General features: G+C 51.0%; 8 protein-coding genes across 8 annotated transcripts; 5 read left to right on the top strand and 3 right to left on the bottom strand.

Annotated features, from left to right (window-relative positions):
* Window positions 1-179: 179 nt before the first annotated feature.
* ACLA_099330 (cation diffusion facilitator family transporter) lies at window positions 180-1,882 on the top strand (the record flags this gene model as incomplete). Its single annotated transcript, XM_001270413.1, has 4 exons — window positions 180-451; window positions 517-567; window positions 620-1,431; window positions 1,482-1,882. The coding sequence occupies 4 exons, from the start codon at window positions 180-182 to the stop codon at window positions 1,880-1,882; spliced, it is 1,536 nt and encodes a 511-aa protein (XP_001270414.1).
* A 252-nt stretch (window positions 1,883-2,134) lies between these two features.
* ACLA_099320 (uncharacterized protein) lies at window positions 2,135-2,983 on the bottom strand (the record flags this gene model as incomplete). Its single annotated transcript, XM_001270412.1, has 3 exons — window positions 2,135-2,327; window positions 2,375-2,719; window positions 2,772-2,983. 3 exons carry the CDS (start codon window positions 2,981-2,983, stop codon window positions 2,135-2,137), a joined length of 750 nt encoding a protein of 249 aa, XP_001270413.1.
* Window positions 2,984-3,534: 551 nt separating this feature from the next.
* ACLA_099310 (putative C6 transcription factor) lies at window positions 3,535-4,971 on the top strand (the record flags this gene model as incomplete). Its single annotated transcript, XM_001270411.1, has 1 exon — window positions 3,535-4,971. The coding sequence occupies one exon, from the start codon at window positions 3,535-3,537 to the stop codon at window positions 4,969-4,971; it is 1,437 nt and encodes a 478-aa protein (XP_001270412.1).
* Window positions 4,972-5,715: 744 nt separating this feature from the next.
* On the top strand, window positions 5,716-7,625 carry ACLA_099300 (sugar porter family MFS transporter; the record flags this gene model as incomplete). The annotated part of the gene is made up of 5 exons (XM_001270410.1): window positions 5,716-5,861; window positions 5,913-6,757; window positions 6,815-6,930; window positions 6,982-7,126; window positions 7,186-7,625. The coding sequence occupies 5 exons, from the start codon at window positions 5,716-5,718 to the stop codon at window positions 7,623-7,625; spliced, it is 1,692 nt and encodes a 563-aa protein (XP_001270411.1).
* Window positions 7,626-8,069: 444 nt separating this feature from the next.
* ACLA_099290 (uncharacterized protein) lies at window positions 8,070-9,752 on the top strand (the record flags this gene model as incomplete). The annotated part of the gene is made up of 4 exons (XM_001270409.1): window positions 8,070-8,092; window positions 8,174-8,288; window positions 8,354-9,014; window positions 9,067-9,752. The coding sequence occupies 4 exons, from the start codon at window positions 8,070-8,072 to the stop codon at window positions 9,750-9,752; spliced, it is 1,485 nt and encodes a 494-aa protein (XP_001270410.1).
* A 28-nt stretch (window positions 9,753-9,780) lies between these two features.
* ACLA_099280 (ribokinase) lies at window positions 9,781-10,836 on the bottom strand (the record flags this gene model as incomplete). The annotated part of the gene is made up of 1 exon (XM_001270408.1): window positions 9,781-10,836. The coding sequence occupies one exon, from the start codon at window positions 10,834-10,836 to the stop codon at window positions 9,781-9,783; it is 1,056 nt and encodes a 351-aa protein (XP_001270409.1).
* A 1,103-nt stretch (window positions 10,837-11,939) lies between these two features.
* zrfD (putative plasma membrane zinc ion transporter) lies at window positions 11,940-13,789 on the bottom strand (the record flags this gene model as incomplete). Its single annotated transcript, XM_001270407.1, has 4 exons — window positions 11,940-12,198; window positions 12,250-12,349; window positions 12,399-13,475; window positions 13,540-13,789. 4 exons carry the CDS (start codon window positions 13,787-13,789, stop codon window positions 11,940-11,942), a joined length of 1,686 nt encoding a protein of 561 aa, XP_001270408.1.
* A 1,961-nt stretch (window positions 13,790-15,750) lies between these two features.
* ACLA_099260 (glycoside hydrolase family 75 protein) lies at window positions 15,751-16,662 on the top strand (the record flags this gene model as incomplete). The annotated part of the gene is made up of 1 exon (XM_001270406.1): window positions 15,751-16,662. One exon carries the CDS (start codon window positions 15,751-15,753, stop codon window positions 16,660-16,662), a length of 912 nt encoding a protein of 303 aa, XP_001270407.1.
* Window positions 16,663-16,880: the final 218 nt, after the last annotated feature.

Below are 16,880 nucleotides of genomic sequence, written 5' to 3'. Positions count from 1 at the left end.
AGAAGCACAAGAAAAAAATTAAAGAAAATCAACAGAGACAAGAAGGTTCATCCATCGCAACATCCATCATCAATTAATCTATCGACTCTGTTGTTCAAATGTTCAGTGATTTCAATTGGCTTGCCGATGATGTATTCTGAATTATGACCACGCAATCTCAGTCATCTCATTTGTCCGAAATGTCCCGCCCTGCCTCCCCTTCCCCCTCCGAATGTCGCACCCCGGCTCGGAGACCAAGCCTCGAACCCGAACGGGAGATTCTCGCGACACGAGGCCAGAGCCTTCCTGGACTACTGCGTCGACGATCACTGTCTGTTCCTCCATCAACTGCGCGAGGTGAGTATATAGTCGAGTATGGGGATGGCGCTCCCTTCAGGGACCGACACGGGAGTATTCCTGTGTTCCTCAGAGGCATGACTCTGATCGGCGCCAGCAATACGATGTATCAATGGTAGGATTACCTGCTCCGTCTAGACGAGAATATGAGCTATCCTGAGTTGATTCATTCGTGCGTAGGCACCGGTACTACAAATCTCCGGAGGAGTTGAAGGGCATGAAGAAGAAAATGTATGTCATCGTCAGCACACGTGTGCCATTTCCCCTGTACTGAGTCTCACAGCCGCAAGTTCTACGAACGCACCAATCAACTGGTGTCGCAGTACCTGTACATTGATCAACTGCTGGACTCGTCGCTTCCACACCGTTTGATAGAGGAATATGACCATGATCACGCCAATGGGGTTCACCATCAGGCTGAAGATCGTGACCACAATGGCGATGCGGAACTAGCGGCAGACACTTCCACCGGAAGGATCAAGAGGACGCCTCGCAATCTATACCGCGTCCCTGATGAACGGTCGCCGCTGCTTCCCCCAACAATCGAGGAGGACGCTCCGTATCCTCCGGTCGCTTCGCCAGAGGACCACGAATTCGTCAATAGCGGCGATCGCATCGTCACTATTGCAATCTACATCAACTTCATTGCGAACGTGCTACTCTTGGCGGCTAAGATCGCGGTTATGACATTAACAAGTTCGATGTCGGTCTTGGCCAGTCTAGTGGATGGTGCATTGGATTTTCTCAGCACGGTCATTGTGTGGACAACCACCAAACTTGTGCAGAGGCAGGACCGCGATCAATACCCCATCAGCCGCCGACGGTTGGAGCCTCTCAGTATTTTGGTCTTTGCGGTGGTGATGGCGACTTCGTTTGTGCAAGTGGCAATCACTTCTCTAGGCCGCTTGCTTGGCTCTGACCATGAACTGGTGACCCTCTCGCTGCCATCGATCATCATCATGGCGAGCACGGTCGTGGTCAAACTCCTCTGTTGGTTTTGGTGTCGCTTGATCAAGAACTCGAGTGTTCAAGCTCTCGCCCAGGATGCCATGACTGATGTCATTTTCAACCTCTTTAGTATTCTATTTCCCCTCGGTAAGTACCCCCTCTTTGTCACCCTAAACCTCGGCTCACAATCTGCGCAGTCGGTCACTTTGCTGAATGGTGGTTCCTGGATCCTCTTGGAGGTCTATTGCTTTCCATCTACATCATCTGGAACTGGAGTGGAACGGCGACTGAGCATATCCGCCACCTGACCGGTGCGGCAGCTTCGCCAACCGACCACAGTGTGCTGTTGTACATGACCATGCGGTTTTCCAAGATCATCTGGAAGATCCAGGACCTCAAAGCTTACTACGCAGGGGATCATCTCAATGTCGAGGTGGACATTGTGCTCGATGAGGGCACCAGTCTACGGGATGGTCATGATGTGGGTGAGAGTCTTCAATATATGCTAGAGAGTGTCCCGACCGTGGAGCGTGCGTTTGTACATTTGGACTACGACCCTTGGAATATTCCGAGCCATATGAATCAACTAGAAGCATAGACTCGGCTGCCCTAGGTTGATGTATATTAGTTTGACAATAGACAACTGACAAGATACATATTCCTCTTTGAGCTGTCCGGATTACTTGGACAACCCATCCACTATGCGGATATCCCCGAGATCAGTGCTTACATGGTCAGTTGGTCCCTTCAGACACTTGAACCACAGCTTACCAGATAGCACCGTGTATGACGGAGTATGGTAAAATAAACTTCAGCCTCGTCGCGTCAGGACGCCCTGGCCAGATCGAAACTATGCCTTTTTTGGTTTCTGCGTCTTGTGCACCCACACATAAACGAAAGGATAGATCGTCTCTGGAAGGAGAGTTGTAACAATAATTCCGATACTCCACGGGGACCAGACATATTCCCAATTCTGGGGAACATTGAAGTACCGCCATAGGAAGACACCGTATGCGGTAAAGCATCCCAGATACCGTGTCAACCTGCAGGATCAGCAGAGCTTCAGCAATATGGGTGGGACACGTCCTACCAGATCTCCAAGGAATGACCACGGGTGCTGTGATCCTTCCATAAAAGATACAAACATATCCAGCCGATGGGGAATTGCAGAAGGATTCCGGTCCAGTAGGCAGTGACTTGCTGGCGCTCGTCTGGGTATATCTGCGTGAGGATCTGGAGAAGCATGATTCCAGCCAGAAAGCCGACAATCATATTCCGCCGTATGACCCGTCTTTCAAGGGGTGTATGGGCCTCTCGAAGAGCAACAATGGTGAAGCTCAGATCGAGCTCGAACCAAGCTAGGAATGCGAGCTTCTCAAACCGGGTCGTCGTTGTCGTAAAGGCATAAAATACCTCGTACGCCATGGTCAAACAGCTCCCATACCCTGTCAACGCTCGAATCCGGGACGCGATAGGATTATACTCACAGAAACTGAATGCTGCCGGCACGAGCACCAGGGTACGTCTTATCGGCGTACGTCCGGATCATACAGAACAGATAACACAGAGCATACAGAACGCCGCAGCTGATGATGAGGCCATCCTGGACGAACAGATAGCTCTCGGAAGGATTGAGGCGTTGGTCCGCCGGCTGGACGATGAGGTGCTGGACCTGGCGCGCTAATTCGAAGTTCGGCATGAGGTAGTCAATAACCTTATACGATCACTTTCTTCTACCAAAAATCTTCTGAACCCATCACTCTGGCGGACTCGAATGCTCTTCTTATATGTCTCTCCGATGAGGTTCGGATGCCCGGAATCCATGACATCAGTTTCCTCTTGTAATGGTCTTGGTAGGATGTGCGGTGATGTCAATGTCTTTGTTAAGACAGTCTTTATGTTCTTGCGCTAGCGAGGAAGAGGGAGATCTATACAAGTGCCACTGCCTGATGAACTTGGTTCCCAGGCTTGTTCCATGAAGCTGCTGGCCTCATATGTGATGGTGTATACTTGGCGGCCTTAGGCATCAAGCCCTGCACTACTTGTCACATGATTCAGTCACATGATCTTTCCCCTTACCAGACCCCAAAAGCATTCCCTAAACAGTATTCTGTGGAACATTCGTTGTGAGGCGAACAGATTCTTGACGACTGTCAGAGTTAATCACCGTTACCCGAGATATGTCGTGAACAATGATTATAAGTCTCTCGTGCTCCAGATTGATGGCTGTTCTCGCGATAAGCTGAGCAAATGAATGAACCTGTCACTTCCATCGGAAGGCTCCTTGTGGAGGACGAGGCAACACTTTCGCCTGGGACGCTCTCAAGCTCGGACGAGTATGCTGCGAATCCGCGATTTCTACAACTTCAAGAAGAGCTGCGCTATGTTCTATTTACCGCCGCAGCTAGTCATGCTCCCAGCAGGGCTGGAGGTGCTTCACCCCGACCAACCGACGTCGTGGAGGAGGCTGGGCCAGGACTCTTGAGAAACAGTCTTGACTTTGCCCAAGTGTCCATTCCCAAGATCAGATTGATCAATTATCTGAAGAACTGGATCATCGAATGTGCACCCCATTTGGACAAGTTCGACGAGGAAAGTCACTTTGGTGTTCACATCCCCATTCTCGCTCAGAGCTCACCCGCATTGTTCTACGCCATCTTGGCCTTCTCTGCCCGTCAAAGCGAGCGGAAGGCATGCTTAGAGAAGTCATATGACAGTTTAGAGCTCTATCAACAATCAATCCGTTTATTGGGTCCGTGTCTTCAAGCTCGAGATCCGGATGTTCTGGTCACGGTCTGTATCCTGGGATGTCTGGAGTTGATGTCCGTAAGTCCACGCGATTGGAGACGGCATGTTGAGGGCTGTGCGGCTCTCTTTGATGCGTACAACGTTCACGGATTTTCTGGAGGGCACCTACAGGCCGTTTTCTGGTGTTATGCGAGAATGGAGCTGTGTGGAGCCATCATCTCGGATGGAACGGAAAGCACCATTCTTCCACTTCACAAGTGGGTTCCTCCGCAGGATGCGGAATCTGAGGAGCAAAGAGAGGAATTGATCCGAGAGTTATTTTGCGGTAATGACTGTTCAAATCCTGATTTGCATGCGAATTGGGCTGTGTATCTTTGCGCCAAGGCTTGTAACATGGCGTGTCGGCAATCCAGATTCCTAGAGCTGGGAGAACTGGATCAATACGATATGAGGCCCTTCATCCATCAATGGGTTCGGCTCTGGGATGAGCTGCAGTTCTGGCGAGAGCACCGTTGCCCGGCCATGCTCCCGATCCGAACTACCACTACGGGAGGCGACCGGATCTTCCCCGACATTCTTTTCGCGCACTGGGCCGCAATCTCTGGTAATCAGCTGTACCATACGGCCTGCATCATGATGTTGCAGATGAAACCGACCGGGACACCTCCATTGCCGCCGAGCCCCCACTCGTCGGCGGTTTGGCATGCAAGGAGAATCTGCGGGATCTCGTTGACAAATCCGCACAGTGGCAATCTCATCAACGCGATCCAGCCCCTGTACATTGCGGGGAAGCTTTTAAGCCACCGGACCGAGCATATTACGGTGGCCAGGCTCTTTAAGAAAATTGAGAACAGCACGGGATGGGGTGCCCTGTGGCGCCTGAGAGATCTGGAGCGGGCCTGGGGATATGACCAGGGAGAGATTTTATCGACTGTTTGATGCTCCTAGAATTTGTAAAGACATCAGAGATCCCGAGTAGTCAACCAAGCACTTACACTTCTGACGAGGTACGAACGTAGTGGAAGATGAGACTCATGAAAATGCATGCTGCCTATGTCATCGTGCAACGTAGGCTACAGATTTCCAGTTGAAGCTTGATATTTATTGTCCTTCCCGGTTCCCACATCCAATGCACAAATCCACCGTAGGCTTGAGGGATCATCTGAACAAAGAAGAAATCTCAAATGCCGCAGAATCCCCATCCCCCAGCAAGAAAGGTTACATCTCAGGCTGCTCCACTTGCCTATAATTCGACGGGGAAGTGGGGTTGACGGCAACAAGAGTCCTGCTGATGCTCGTGTGATTTGTCAAGTGTGAGGTTTTTCGCGCAGAGAGAGAGGCTCCGTCCCCCAAATTCAGAGCGAAGGCGGGAATGCAGGGTTTTCGCTCACAGCCCAAATGGGAAACCATAGCCTACAGCCTCTCTGCCTGTCTTGAATGAGACACCCCACAGATTCACCCCAATCCAACGGAATTCTGGAGTAATTCAGGCGTTTTCTGGGGAATCCTGGAGTCATGGAGTGAGCTGATCTACTAAAACCCTGTCCCGAAGGGCCGGAATTGATTTTGTCTCTCTTGTTTCGCTCGCGGAGATGTGGATATAAAGGCACGTTTGCCCCGTATTGTCTCTGAGATTGTACAGATTCTCGCAACACCCTTTTAAGTTTTCGCACTAAATCCACAATGGGCGGTCGTTCATCTACGGATCTCGAAGCGTCTGACGCTCAGGAGATGGGCTACGCAGCACATCGAGCCCAGATGGAGAAGAAGAGTATGTGGCAGTCGTTGCGAGAGAATCCTAAGGTCCTCTTCATCGCCTTCTTTGCCTCGTATGTCTCCCAGATCCCGTCCCTACAATCTTCAACTGACCATCGGAACAGGTTTGGTGGGTTTGAATATGGCTACCAGCAAGGTGTCCTAGGACAGTCCCTCGTGATGACTCGCTTCACGGAGAACTTCCCCTCAGTTGTACAATCGTCCACAGCTACCGGATGGCTCACCTCTGTGTTGCAGCTGGGAGGGATCGTCGGATCATTGTTGGCAGGTGTGTTGGGTGAAATATTCTCGAGAAAATACACCATGTTCGCCGCATGCTGCTGGGTCATCCTGGGCAGCTACCTCTATGTTGGCGCAACCGCGGGTTCGGCTTCTCTTCTCTACGCAGGACGATTCTTCACCGGCCTGGGAGTCGGTCTCTTCAGTGGTGTGGGTCCCTTGTATAATGCCGAACTCGCAGCCCCAGAGATGCGAGGCTTGCTGGTATCGTTCTACCAGTTCGCGACTATTCTCGGGATCATGATTTCCTTCTGGGTTGGCTACGGAAGCAACTACATTGGAGGCACCGGCGAAACTCAGTCCGATCTCGCGTGGCGCTTGCCATCGATTATCCAGGGTATTCCGGCTATCGCTCTGGCCTGTGGCATCTGGTTCATGCCCTTTTCCCCGCGCTGGCTGGTTAAGGTCGGAAGGGACGAAGAGGCCCTGACCACGCTGGCGTGGATGAGGAAGCTCCCAGCGGACCATAATCTGGTGCAGGTGGAATACCTGGAGATCAAAGCCGAGGCTCTGTTCGAGAAGAGAGCGTTCCCAAATACCGCGGAGAAGAGTGTGTGGAAGAACCAGATCGCCCAGTACGCCAATTGCTTCCGGACCATGGACAACTTCAAGCGCGTTGCCACTGCATGGTTGATCATGTTCTTCCAGCAATGGAGTGGTATTGATGCCAGTAAGTTGTTGAACCGGTACATATCCCAAGAATCTTGGAATTAATACAAAACCCTAGTCATCTACTACGCGTCCAATATCTTTGTGAGCCTTGGATTGACCGGAGGCACCATCGCCCTCCTGGCCACTGGTGTCACCGGCGTTGTATTTTTGGTCAGCACTGTGCCAGCTATGGTGAGTTATCCTCCTTTATCTGTATATCCAGGGCGGAGCTGACCGTAGTAGTTGATCATCGACCGGGTGGGTCGCAAACCGATGCTTTTGATCGGCTCGGTGGTCATGTTTCTGAGCATGGTGATTGTCGGCGTGATTGTCGCCAAATTCCAGCACGACTGGCCTGGACATGTGGCGGCTGGATGGACTGCAGTTGGTAAGACTCTTGGTTCAAATAAACTTCGCTGTTGGTTTCATTTTTCTGACTCGTCCCAGCCTTGATCTGGCTCTACATTGCCGGTTTCGGAGCGACCTGGGGTCCTGTCTCGTGGACTCTCATCTCCGAAATTTTTCCTTTGTCAATCCGTGCCAAAGGCGCCTCCATTGGAGCCTCGAGCAACTGGCTCAGCAACTTCGCTATTGCTTTCTTTGTGCCTCCTATGCTTCAGTCGTGGGAATGGGGCACATATATCTTCTTCGCCGTCTTTCTACTTGTCGGCATCATCTGGGTGTACTTCTTCCTCCCCGAGACCAAGAATGTGTCTCTCGAGGAGATGGACCGGGTGTTCAACAGCCACACGGGTGAGCGCGACGCAGAGATGCTGCAGCAGGCACAGCGAGATGTGGGCTTGACGGCGTTGTTAGCCATGACAGAGGCGCACAATGGGCTCAAGAAAGAGATGACGCTCGAGGAGAAGTTTGTCGAGAGGGTCTAAATTGAGATGTAATGATCATAAATGATTTCAAGTTCGGCAGATAAGTAGAATGCTACCTATATCTATCTGGTTTCAATTAGACATCCAAACGCCTAGTAGCTGGTGCGAAGAAGAACAGACATCAGAATCACAACATGTGGGGAAAATATCCCAAAAAAAAGCATATAAATTATGTCACAGGACCACCTTTGCCTATTAGGCTATTAGTCTTCTGATCGCTGAATTTTTTCCCTCCCTAGTGCTGTTTATCGGCCCGGAGAAGCGCCAGCCCAGCCCAACACAGGCTACTTGCATCCGCGTCCCGCCACTCCGCTCTTTTCCGAGGGACAGAGCCTCGAGGTCCTCTTTGGGATTGTGCAACTGCCATGGTGAGCATCTATGAACCATGCCGTCGAAAAGAAATACCCCAGCGGGTAAACAACGCGTTCGAACGGGGTGCTGGACATGTCGCAGACGGAGGAGAAAATGTATGGAGATTGAACTCCCGCTGGAAACGCGCGTTATGCTAATGCATGAATAGGCGACGAGGCCAAACCACGCTGCGAAAGTTGCGTTACCAAAGGATTTGACTGCAAATATCCCTCCAATGTCACTTTTGTGTCAGTCTCGAATGCGTCAGGCCCGCAGTTGAGTGGGACTACCCCGGCCTACAGCTCCATCAGGGTGAGATTATGGGCTAGACTACTGTTCCCTGTCAGTTTCATGCGCGGTGACTGACCAGCGAATAGTTCGTTGATGACGCTCCTGTGGCCTCTCCTTCTTCCCAAAGAAGTAAAAGCCTATCAAACGTGCAGGTGTCCCAGACTTATGGCCATCTGGCTGCCGACGCTCTGGACTCGGCATTGGATCTCAATGACACTATCGACCATGTTGAATTTGACATTCCCGAACCCATACCCCAGAGCAACCGGGGAACTTCGTCTGCTTTTGTGAATCATTTGGATAGGACATTTGAAGGTGGCGATCTCGAGACTGCGCTGCTTCGTCATTATTGTTATGCTCTGGCCCCTTGGATCGATGTTGGAGATACCACGCGCGCTTTTGGTCTCACGTTGTTGATCCTTGGAAGAAAGGCCAGGCCTCTAATGGCCGCGATTCTCGCTCTCACTGCATATCAGAGATCGCTAATCTCAACGAGCTCTGCTGCGGAAGACCTCGCTAGCAGTGTTCACTACCGAGAGGAAGCCGAGCGTGACTTAGGGCGACAGGTTCATGTTGTGCAACGCAGTGTGACGGCGGTCTTGATGCTCCAGAGCTTTTTTTCCTCTCACCCATCGCGGTGGGAGATCTTAGTAGCTGATCATATGGATGTGTTCAGGAGCTGTGCTTTATCTATCTCACTGGAGGACGAACCCTTGGGGGCTCTATTTTGGCTTCCATTCAGAATTGGTAAGTATGCCATGTCTGAGAAACTTTCTTCTTATTCATTGATGGGCTCCAGATCTCGCAGCATCCATCATAAGCTCTAAAGCCCCCAAAATACCATTTCGCTCATTCGCACCATCATCCCAGCCAGACTCGATCCAGCAAATCTACCAGCGGATTCTCATTCTTCTAGCCCATACCCTGACCTGGACGTGGGGAGACCATACCAGTGAGGTTGGTCCTGAGCCTAACCTTGTATCCCAATGGACCTATCTGTGGAACGAGTGTCGGCGATGGTACCAGAGTCTCCCTGTGCCGGTGCAACCGATCCTGGATATTCGAGCCGTGGATGCTGACCTGATCGACCCCCAAAATGCCTCTTCCTTTCCAATTCTGATATACACCACTTCCCTCGCGCTAGTTGCAAATGCCGTGTACCATATTACTTGCTTCCTACTTCTCACTCACAAACCTCGCTTCGTGAAGACGCTGCCGGGTCCCCGGTGCTTCTCGTCGCATATATGGCATGCGCAATCTCTAGTCGGCATCACTACGAGTAACGATACAATCGAGCAGTGGGATCCAGTTGTTATCGCTGGATTTCTCACGGTTGCTCGAGCCATGACGCACGAGTCGCAGCAATCGGCTGTGTTGCACCGTCTACGGAAGATTACCCTCCTCACCGGTATTAAGCTCGACCATGAGATTGAGGCTCTCAAGTCTCAGTGGCGCATGGCATGCGACGATGATAACTTTGGTTGAAGTCTGCGAAAACCGGTGTTTATTGTGCTTATGACTGGTGGGATTGTAAACTATCCACATCCATCATCCTCGGGATACTCTGCATTGCCCCTTGCCCTTGTACACAAATCGCCGCCGCACAATTGGCCCGTTGCACAGCATTCTCAATGTCATCATCAAACCCGGCCAGCAAACTTGATGTGGAGACAAAGCGAGCAAATGCCGCAGCAAAGTATCCGACAAAGGTGTCTCCTGCTGCCGTCGTATCGACCACTTTCTGTACTCGAACTCCGTCGACCATGCCCTGTTTACCGGTGATAGTGGAGTAAAAGACGCCCTTGGCCCCGAGAGTGATCAGAACGATCTTGACCTTGGCGACTTCGTGGAATTGTGCTGCCAGCTCTTCTGGTCTCAGGTCGTCTGCGCTCAACGTATCGCTTGACGATTCTCCCAGAATCGAGGCTCTCATCTGGGCTGCCTCCGTCTCATTCATCACCAGGACAGTGGTATCGATGAGTGCCGACAGGGGTACACCGTCTGGAAAGACCGGAGCCGGATTGAAAAGAACGTGTGTGGTGCTGTCGGGTTTATTAAAGTGTTCGAGCAACCCCACAACAGTATCTTTGGGAATCTCGCCTTGCAAGACAACAAGCGCTGGACTCTGTGGCATTTGCTGTAATGTAGTGAGGATTTTCTGAACATCACGCATTCCCGTATGATTGGCCCCCGGTACTACCAGGATGCGATTCTCGCCGCCAGCTGCCTCCTCGACAATGATGGTCGCCGACCCGGTGGTGCTGTCTGTTCGTTCCTCAATATGCTCCGTATTGACACCCGAATCCTTTAACATCGGACGGATCAAGGTCGAATAGTATGTGTCATTGGAACCGACGGCCCCGATCATGGTGACTGCCACATCTTGCTGGCCCTCAGCAGCGAGCGAGGCTCGTCCGCAGGCAACGGCTTGGTTGGCACCTTTCCCTCCTGGTGCTACAGATAGTGAATTGGCGGTTAATGTCTCTCCGGGCCCTGGACACCGCGATGTCGACACTGCGAAGTCGATGTTGAGCGAACCGATTACGCAGATATGTGATGAGAATGCCATGATAGAGATTTGTGGATAAAAGTTTGTGGTGTGAGAGAATGGCTGAATGGGCTTAAATTCTTGACTATATAACAGAGATCCAAACGATGAACGTCTTCTTCGCGGCTTATGTAGCTCGTCAGATGCATTTTGGCGGCTGTGGATGGCATCAGTTACCCAAAGCGGTAATCGTAGGCTACGCCCCTCGGCCCCCATCAAACCAACATTTCGGCGAGTGGGACCTTTTATGGTCATTCTCTCTTTCTCGGCCTGCTCAGTGGTGTGAAAATCGAAAATAAAGAAGCCGAGATAAACCGCTTTTCTGAACCAATCCGGGAATCGGTCGGTTCCTTTTGCCCAGACTCCAGATTCCAGACCTTAGATCAAGGTGACATCGGTTTACTGTTCAATGCTCCATAGACCATACGTAGTACATATCTTTGGATCATCTTGATATCTACGCTTGGTATCGACAGGTCTCGGTTCAAGATGTAGACTCTAATCTTGACTCCTGTCCATGGTTTCCAGTAAAGGCTGCCGAGAAAGACACCAGAAAGGGGCAATCAAAAGTAAACAATCATTAAAGCAATAGGTAAATTCTGATCAGTTAAGCTAGCAATCTTGAGCAAATCATTTCTGCTCCTGCAAAGAAACATCATAAGCAACCGTCCTCTCTTTTCCGTTCACTCAGCCAACCCTAATTGCTGCATCCGTTCGCTAAATGACGGTATCGCAGCGATTGAGAAGAATTGATGCCAGTTTTGGGAACGCTTCCTGATGGATTTTTGTCAGCTGCAGACCGAAAAAAAAAATTAGCAGAGTTGATCGTGGCCAGGTCGGATGGATAGCGATAATTCGAGTCGTTGTTCCCTGTAGTTGAGCGGACAATAGCGACGTCATCCAAGCACAGGTCTGTTTTTGCTACCTTTCAAGGCCGGAGAAATGTGCTCGTGAGTTGAGCGAAGATCGAGTAATATGGAGATGGACGATGATGAACGATGGGGAAGAACGAAGGAAGAGATAGTACAATAGCATCACAGTATGATGCGAACTAGGGGTGCCTCAGGCCAGCGTGAGGACTTCTAGATAGTGTAGAGCATTAGATCAGACTGTATTCGCATTGACTATGCCCAAGCGCCCACAAGGCTCATGCAGAACGCGCCTGCAAACACCAAGACACAGGCAATAACCCGCTTCCGACCTCGAAGAACCCGCCAGCTCTCGTCACTGAGGAAATCCTCCGACATCAGTTCGACCAGCGATGCGAAGATGAGCAGACCCGAGGAAATGGCATTCATGGTGCCTACAAGCAGTAGTCCAACCTCAGAATCGGGGCTGTAGAGGGTATGTGTTGCCAGGCCGATCGCTTGGCCGATTGGGGTTCTAGTTGAGGTCAGCACCGGCATGGGATTTATGGAGACCGAGAAAACTTACGTGCATCCATATGCCAGCGACATAAGCCATGGCTGCATGGCGCTTTCTGGCCAGTCAAGCGCAGCGATGCGAGATCCCAACGCCAGACCTTCGAAAGTTTCTGGTACTGTCAGCCAAAGTCAGGTGAGTTTCGGGGCCGGGTCACATACGATGAAATACAATGGCGATCAGCAAAATCACAAATTCGCTGCCCACAGACACACTCAGGGACATGCCGATGAATACACTGTGGAAGAGAATGCCCATCTCCAGTAAGAGCACCTGCATGACAGCCTTTCGATGCTTTTGTTCCGGTGCCAGAGTGAATTCATCACTGCGCTCCACGTCTTCGACCGCTTGCATCTTGCTTTCTTCCAGAGTCGGACTGCCTCCTGGAGCAGATGCAATGCGTATGATGCGGTCGGAGTCTTCGCCGATGCGGTTGATGGTCCGACTCATACTGGATGATCTACCAATCAAGGGCCCAAGGTCACGCAGATGCGATTGGCTTTCAAGCCTGGGACAGGCGAGTCGCATGGGGTCCTCCGCTGCAGCAGGATCTTCCAGTTTTGGCACATACGCATTGTCGATACCATGATCAGGAAGACATGGCTTTTGTTCGGAGACTCGCAGTCCACCGCGACAGACGTGCCGAGCGGGGCTAAAGACCATTTCAATGACGGTGACAAGGAAGATGCCGGCCAAGGCGATGGCTCCGGGCATGGCTGGGTAGTCGGAGGTCCAGAAACTCGAGAGACATGGATTGTTGAGAGAGGTGAAGGCCGTTGGAAGCAGATGGACAAATGCTGTGGCGATGAGAACGCCAGTACCAAAATGACTGACGACAAAGAGGAAGGAGGGTGGAATGCGCAGTCGAGGAAACCATGTGGCCAGGATGGGGAATGCACAAGCCAAGGTGGAAACGGCAAGGATGATAAAGAGAGCTGCGACGTGCAAGGGAGTGTTGTAGTCGCCACGATTGGCGCCTCCTTCGGCACAGGTTGATCTCTTGAGCAGTCGTGCTGGGGCTTCAGCGCCATCCGAACGATTCGCGAATGAGACAGTTAAGCCGAGGTATTTTGCCACAATCTCGTGGGAGATGACGGCAGAAGTGAACAGCACCGACAGCAGCCACCATGCCCAGCTCTTGATCTTCTCAAGGGAAGAAGGTGCCGATTGAGTGGAACAGTGACTCGGATAGTAAATTTGGCCAGTACTATCTCTGGCTTTGAGGGAAACGGGGCGTCCTGAATCGGGTCAGTCAGCAAACAGCTCCTCGGTTTCATCAAGTCCCAGGCCGAATTTCAATACCTGACAGAGTCAGAGACGCCCCCTGCTGGTCTGCCTTGACTTTTTCTAGAGTTTTTGGTCTGCTAGACAAGCATTGAGTCGTTTGTAGACATGTCAATGAGTCAACGGCGAGCCCTCCAGATTTGTGGACACGAGCATTGGAAATGCCATTGAGGTCTTGGCGGGTGGTCAAATCCGGGGCCAGAGATGGGGGATTCTGATTCCAGTCGCAGTGCAGGAGCGTATCGTCCGTGCGGGAGGGACAATTCATGATTCAGATTGTGGCCAGGGATTTACACAAGAGAGAGAAGCCGGATCCTTAGCCTATTTAAAGAGTTCTTCCCTCCCACCGGGTTCTCCCTAAAGAAGTTGAGTCTCTGCATCGCCCGTCGGAACAGAACAGCACTATACACACGTAATCCACAGCATCTCCCGCATCCAATCAGAGGAGAGCTTGGCCGGAAACCGACACGAGGACCCGGAGGATTCGACCAGTTGGCCAGCGTTGGAGGGGGAAGGAAAAGGGGACACTGTCGGTGAGGATCCCCTGGACAATGCTTCTCTCTGCAGTTCAGACTGATATGATCGTATGAGATGATTTTCTATCGATCAAATGCGTTGTCTTCGACCCTTGGAGCAAAACTCATCACATTTGGCACACCCCGCTGTCTAGGTATCCGCTGTCGGGCTGTCCGCGATAACATTCTAGCACTCATGGGGTCCTCACCTTCGATGAATACTAGCCGAATCCTTTCCATTGAAAACTGAGCTATCATTCCACAACGCTTGGCCATGGTCTAGGCTTCCAGATACAAGGAGTATGAAGCATATTCACAGATGACACTATAGACAATAATAGTGCGCCAAGAAATGCGGGAATATCTGCATGAGGGCACAAACCACCAGCTTTTTGTGATTGCAGCACATCAAAGGCCAAAATATATAGTTGGAAGCTAATAATGTTAATCGTTCCCTACCATATATCGAGATCATAGACCGCTTGGACCCGAAGCCAGCTGCACACTGCCTAACTGACTCCCTTTCAGTCGTCTTGTCTCGGTGTCATCAAATGCCTGGATGTCCTCACGGAGTTCCCAGCAATCGAGTTATCGCTGTAAACTTTCGTCGGCATTAGAAGAATCGGCTAAAGTTCAGCGTGATCACCCATAGAACAACGATCACCCCAGTTCCTATAGTCAAACCATGGCATCAGAGCACCACGTGCCTTTTTCTTCACCTATGATGATGGAAGGATACGTCCGAGGCACGCGATGACACATCAAGCAACATGGGAGTAGCCACAAAGTGCACTGATTAAACAACGCAGGGTACCAATCTGGGATGGAAGTCGGCAGGAAGAATTGGAATTCGAACCATGAACTGTGCAAGCCACCTTGCCGCCGAAGTGACCAGAAATGAAGTGCAACACTTGGTTGAGTGGTGCTCACGAAACAATGCTCGCTTTGAGGTGGCCAATCTCATCCATGCTACTTGATATCTAAGGCACCTTATAGTGACAAGGTCTCTGGAGTTTGCAGGGACTTCCTAACTATACTGGCCCTAATGGGTGTTGCACATTCCTCCTACCCCGATGCGGTAGGCAGAGGGATGTTCCCTGCGTTCAATATCGCCGGGATACCTTATGCCACCGCGCATGGATTATTTTTAAAACCTCTTGAGTTGAATAGTCGTGACTTTCACAATCCTGAATATGTCGTCTCGGCCTTTGAGAAGAAAAAGGGAACTCCTGGGATAAGGACATCATATAGAGTAAGACACCTCCTACCGCTCCGCTCTGGGAAGACTTGACAGGAACGAAATGGCCAGGTACCGTTCTGTCGTTTAGAGATAGTGTCCATGACTCGCGGGGTCGTTGCCGCCTAGCTTCCAGAGTTTGATATATGTGTATGGTGACGAAATAGCACGCTCATTTAATTAATCTCATTGTATTCAGGTACAGATATCGCGTTCATTCAGGCAGCCATAGTCTAAATTCTCGAACGATCAGATTTCGCAACACAAACAATGTCAGGACAATGATGACGAAGTTGATTGTCCTAGAATAGAGTATCACGGATGCAGGCAACGATGCCGGCCACAGACTGATGGCGCTAAAAGAATATCCTAGGATTGATTGCTTTTCACTCATCAAGCTTTCGAATATTCACTCGTTCGATTATTACTCGACGATTTATATCATACTCATATCTATTCACTCGTTGGCTCATCATAATGTTATACAAATCTGCTCTTGCGGCATCGATGGTCCTATGGGTATCACAGGCCCTAGCGAAGGAGATCCCTGCCAGCCTGCAGGCATTCTATAACCAAGTCAGAAATGGCGGCACATGCTCTGGACCCGACGCCCTTGCCACTGATTTCTTCAACACCGAGCAGAGTGGGGGGCATACAGCCTACTGCACCAAATACCTTCCGCTCGGCAAGGGACTGTATCTCAAAGGCCCTGGATCTGACCTGGCTAACATGGATATCGACTGCGATGGTGAACAGAGCGGCGGGGATGGACGCTGCAAGTCGTCGACCGATACGCAGGGTCAGACGACCTTCAGCACCAATCTGCACAAATTCGAAATCGGCGACCTGAACGCCAACATCCATCCATATGTGGTGCTAGGGAACGAGGGAAACTACAGCCCAACGTTTGACCCGCGTTCTGTGGGCGTGCAGCCTCTCAGCGTGGTAGCCGTGGTATGCCGCGATCAGCTCGTGTACGGGATCTGGGGCGACACTAACGGGGACGACGGGGAGCATCCGATGGTCGGCGAGGCAAGCATCGCCCTCGCGACGGCCTGCTTTGGTCAGGAAATCGCAGGGAATAGCGGATACGATGGCTCGGATGTGCTCTATCTTGCCTTTACCGGGACAGAGGCCGTCCCTGGCGCCAAAGCCAAGTGGAAAGCGAAGACCTACGAGGAGTTTGAAACAAGTATCACGAAACTGGGAGATAGGCTTGTTGCCGACCTGTTCGGGGATACTAGCGAGGAGTCGAGTGATACTTCCGAGCACCATAATGGAGATAACGATGGGAAACATCAAAAGTCTACAGCTTGCAGTAGGTTACCGAACCTTGCTCTGCTCATGTGGATCGTACCCATTGTTGTGTGGTTCAGCTTCGTGATTTAGGCGAAATATGGATTCGATGTATGAGGGGATTGAAGTGATGCAATGTGGACAGTGTGACAGTAACTTATCCTTGTTTATAATCATGCCTTATCTTGCTGGATACTTCGGGAGCCATTCTTCATGCTTGCTAAGCAAATACTCCGTATAAAATCTAAATCTTGAAAGACTGTATCAACAACCGAGTCGATGATGTATGCCCTCCCGTTGCCACCTCCACT

Source organism: Aspergillus clavatus, genomic scaffold (assembly GCF_000002715.2).
Source record: "Aspergillus clavatus NRRL 1 1099423829804 genomic scaffold, whole genome shotgun sequence".
Classification (NCBI taxonomy): domain Eukaryota; kingdom Fungi; phylum Ascomycota; class Eurotiomycetes; order Eurotiales; family Aspergillaceae; genus Aspergillus; species Aspergillus clavatus.
This window is presented reverse-complemented; position numbering and strand designations above follow the sequence as displayed.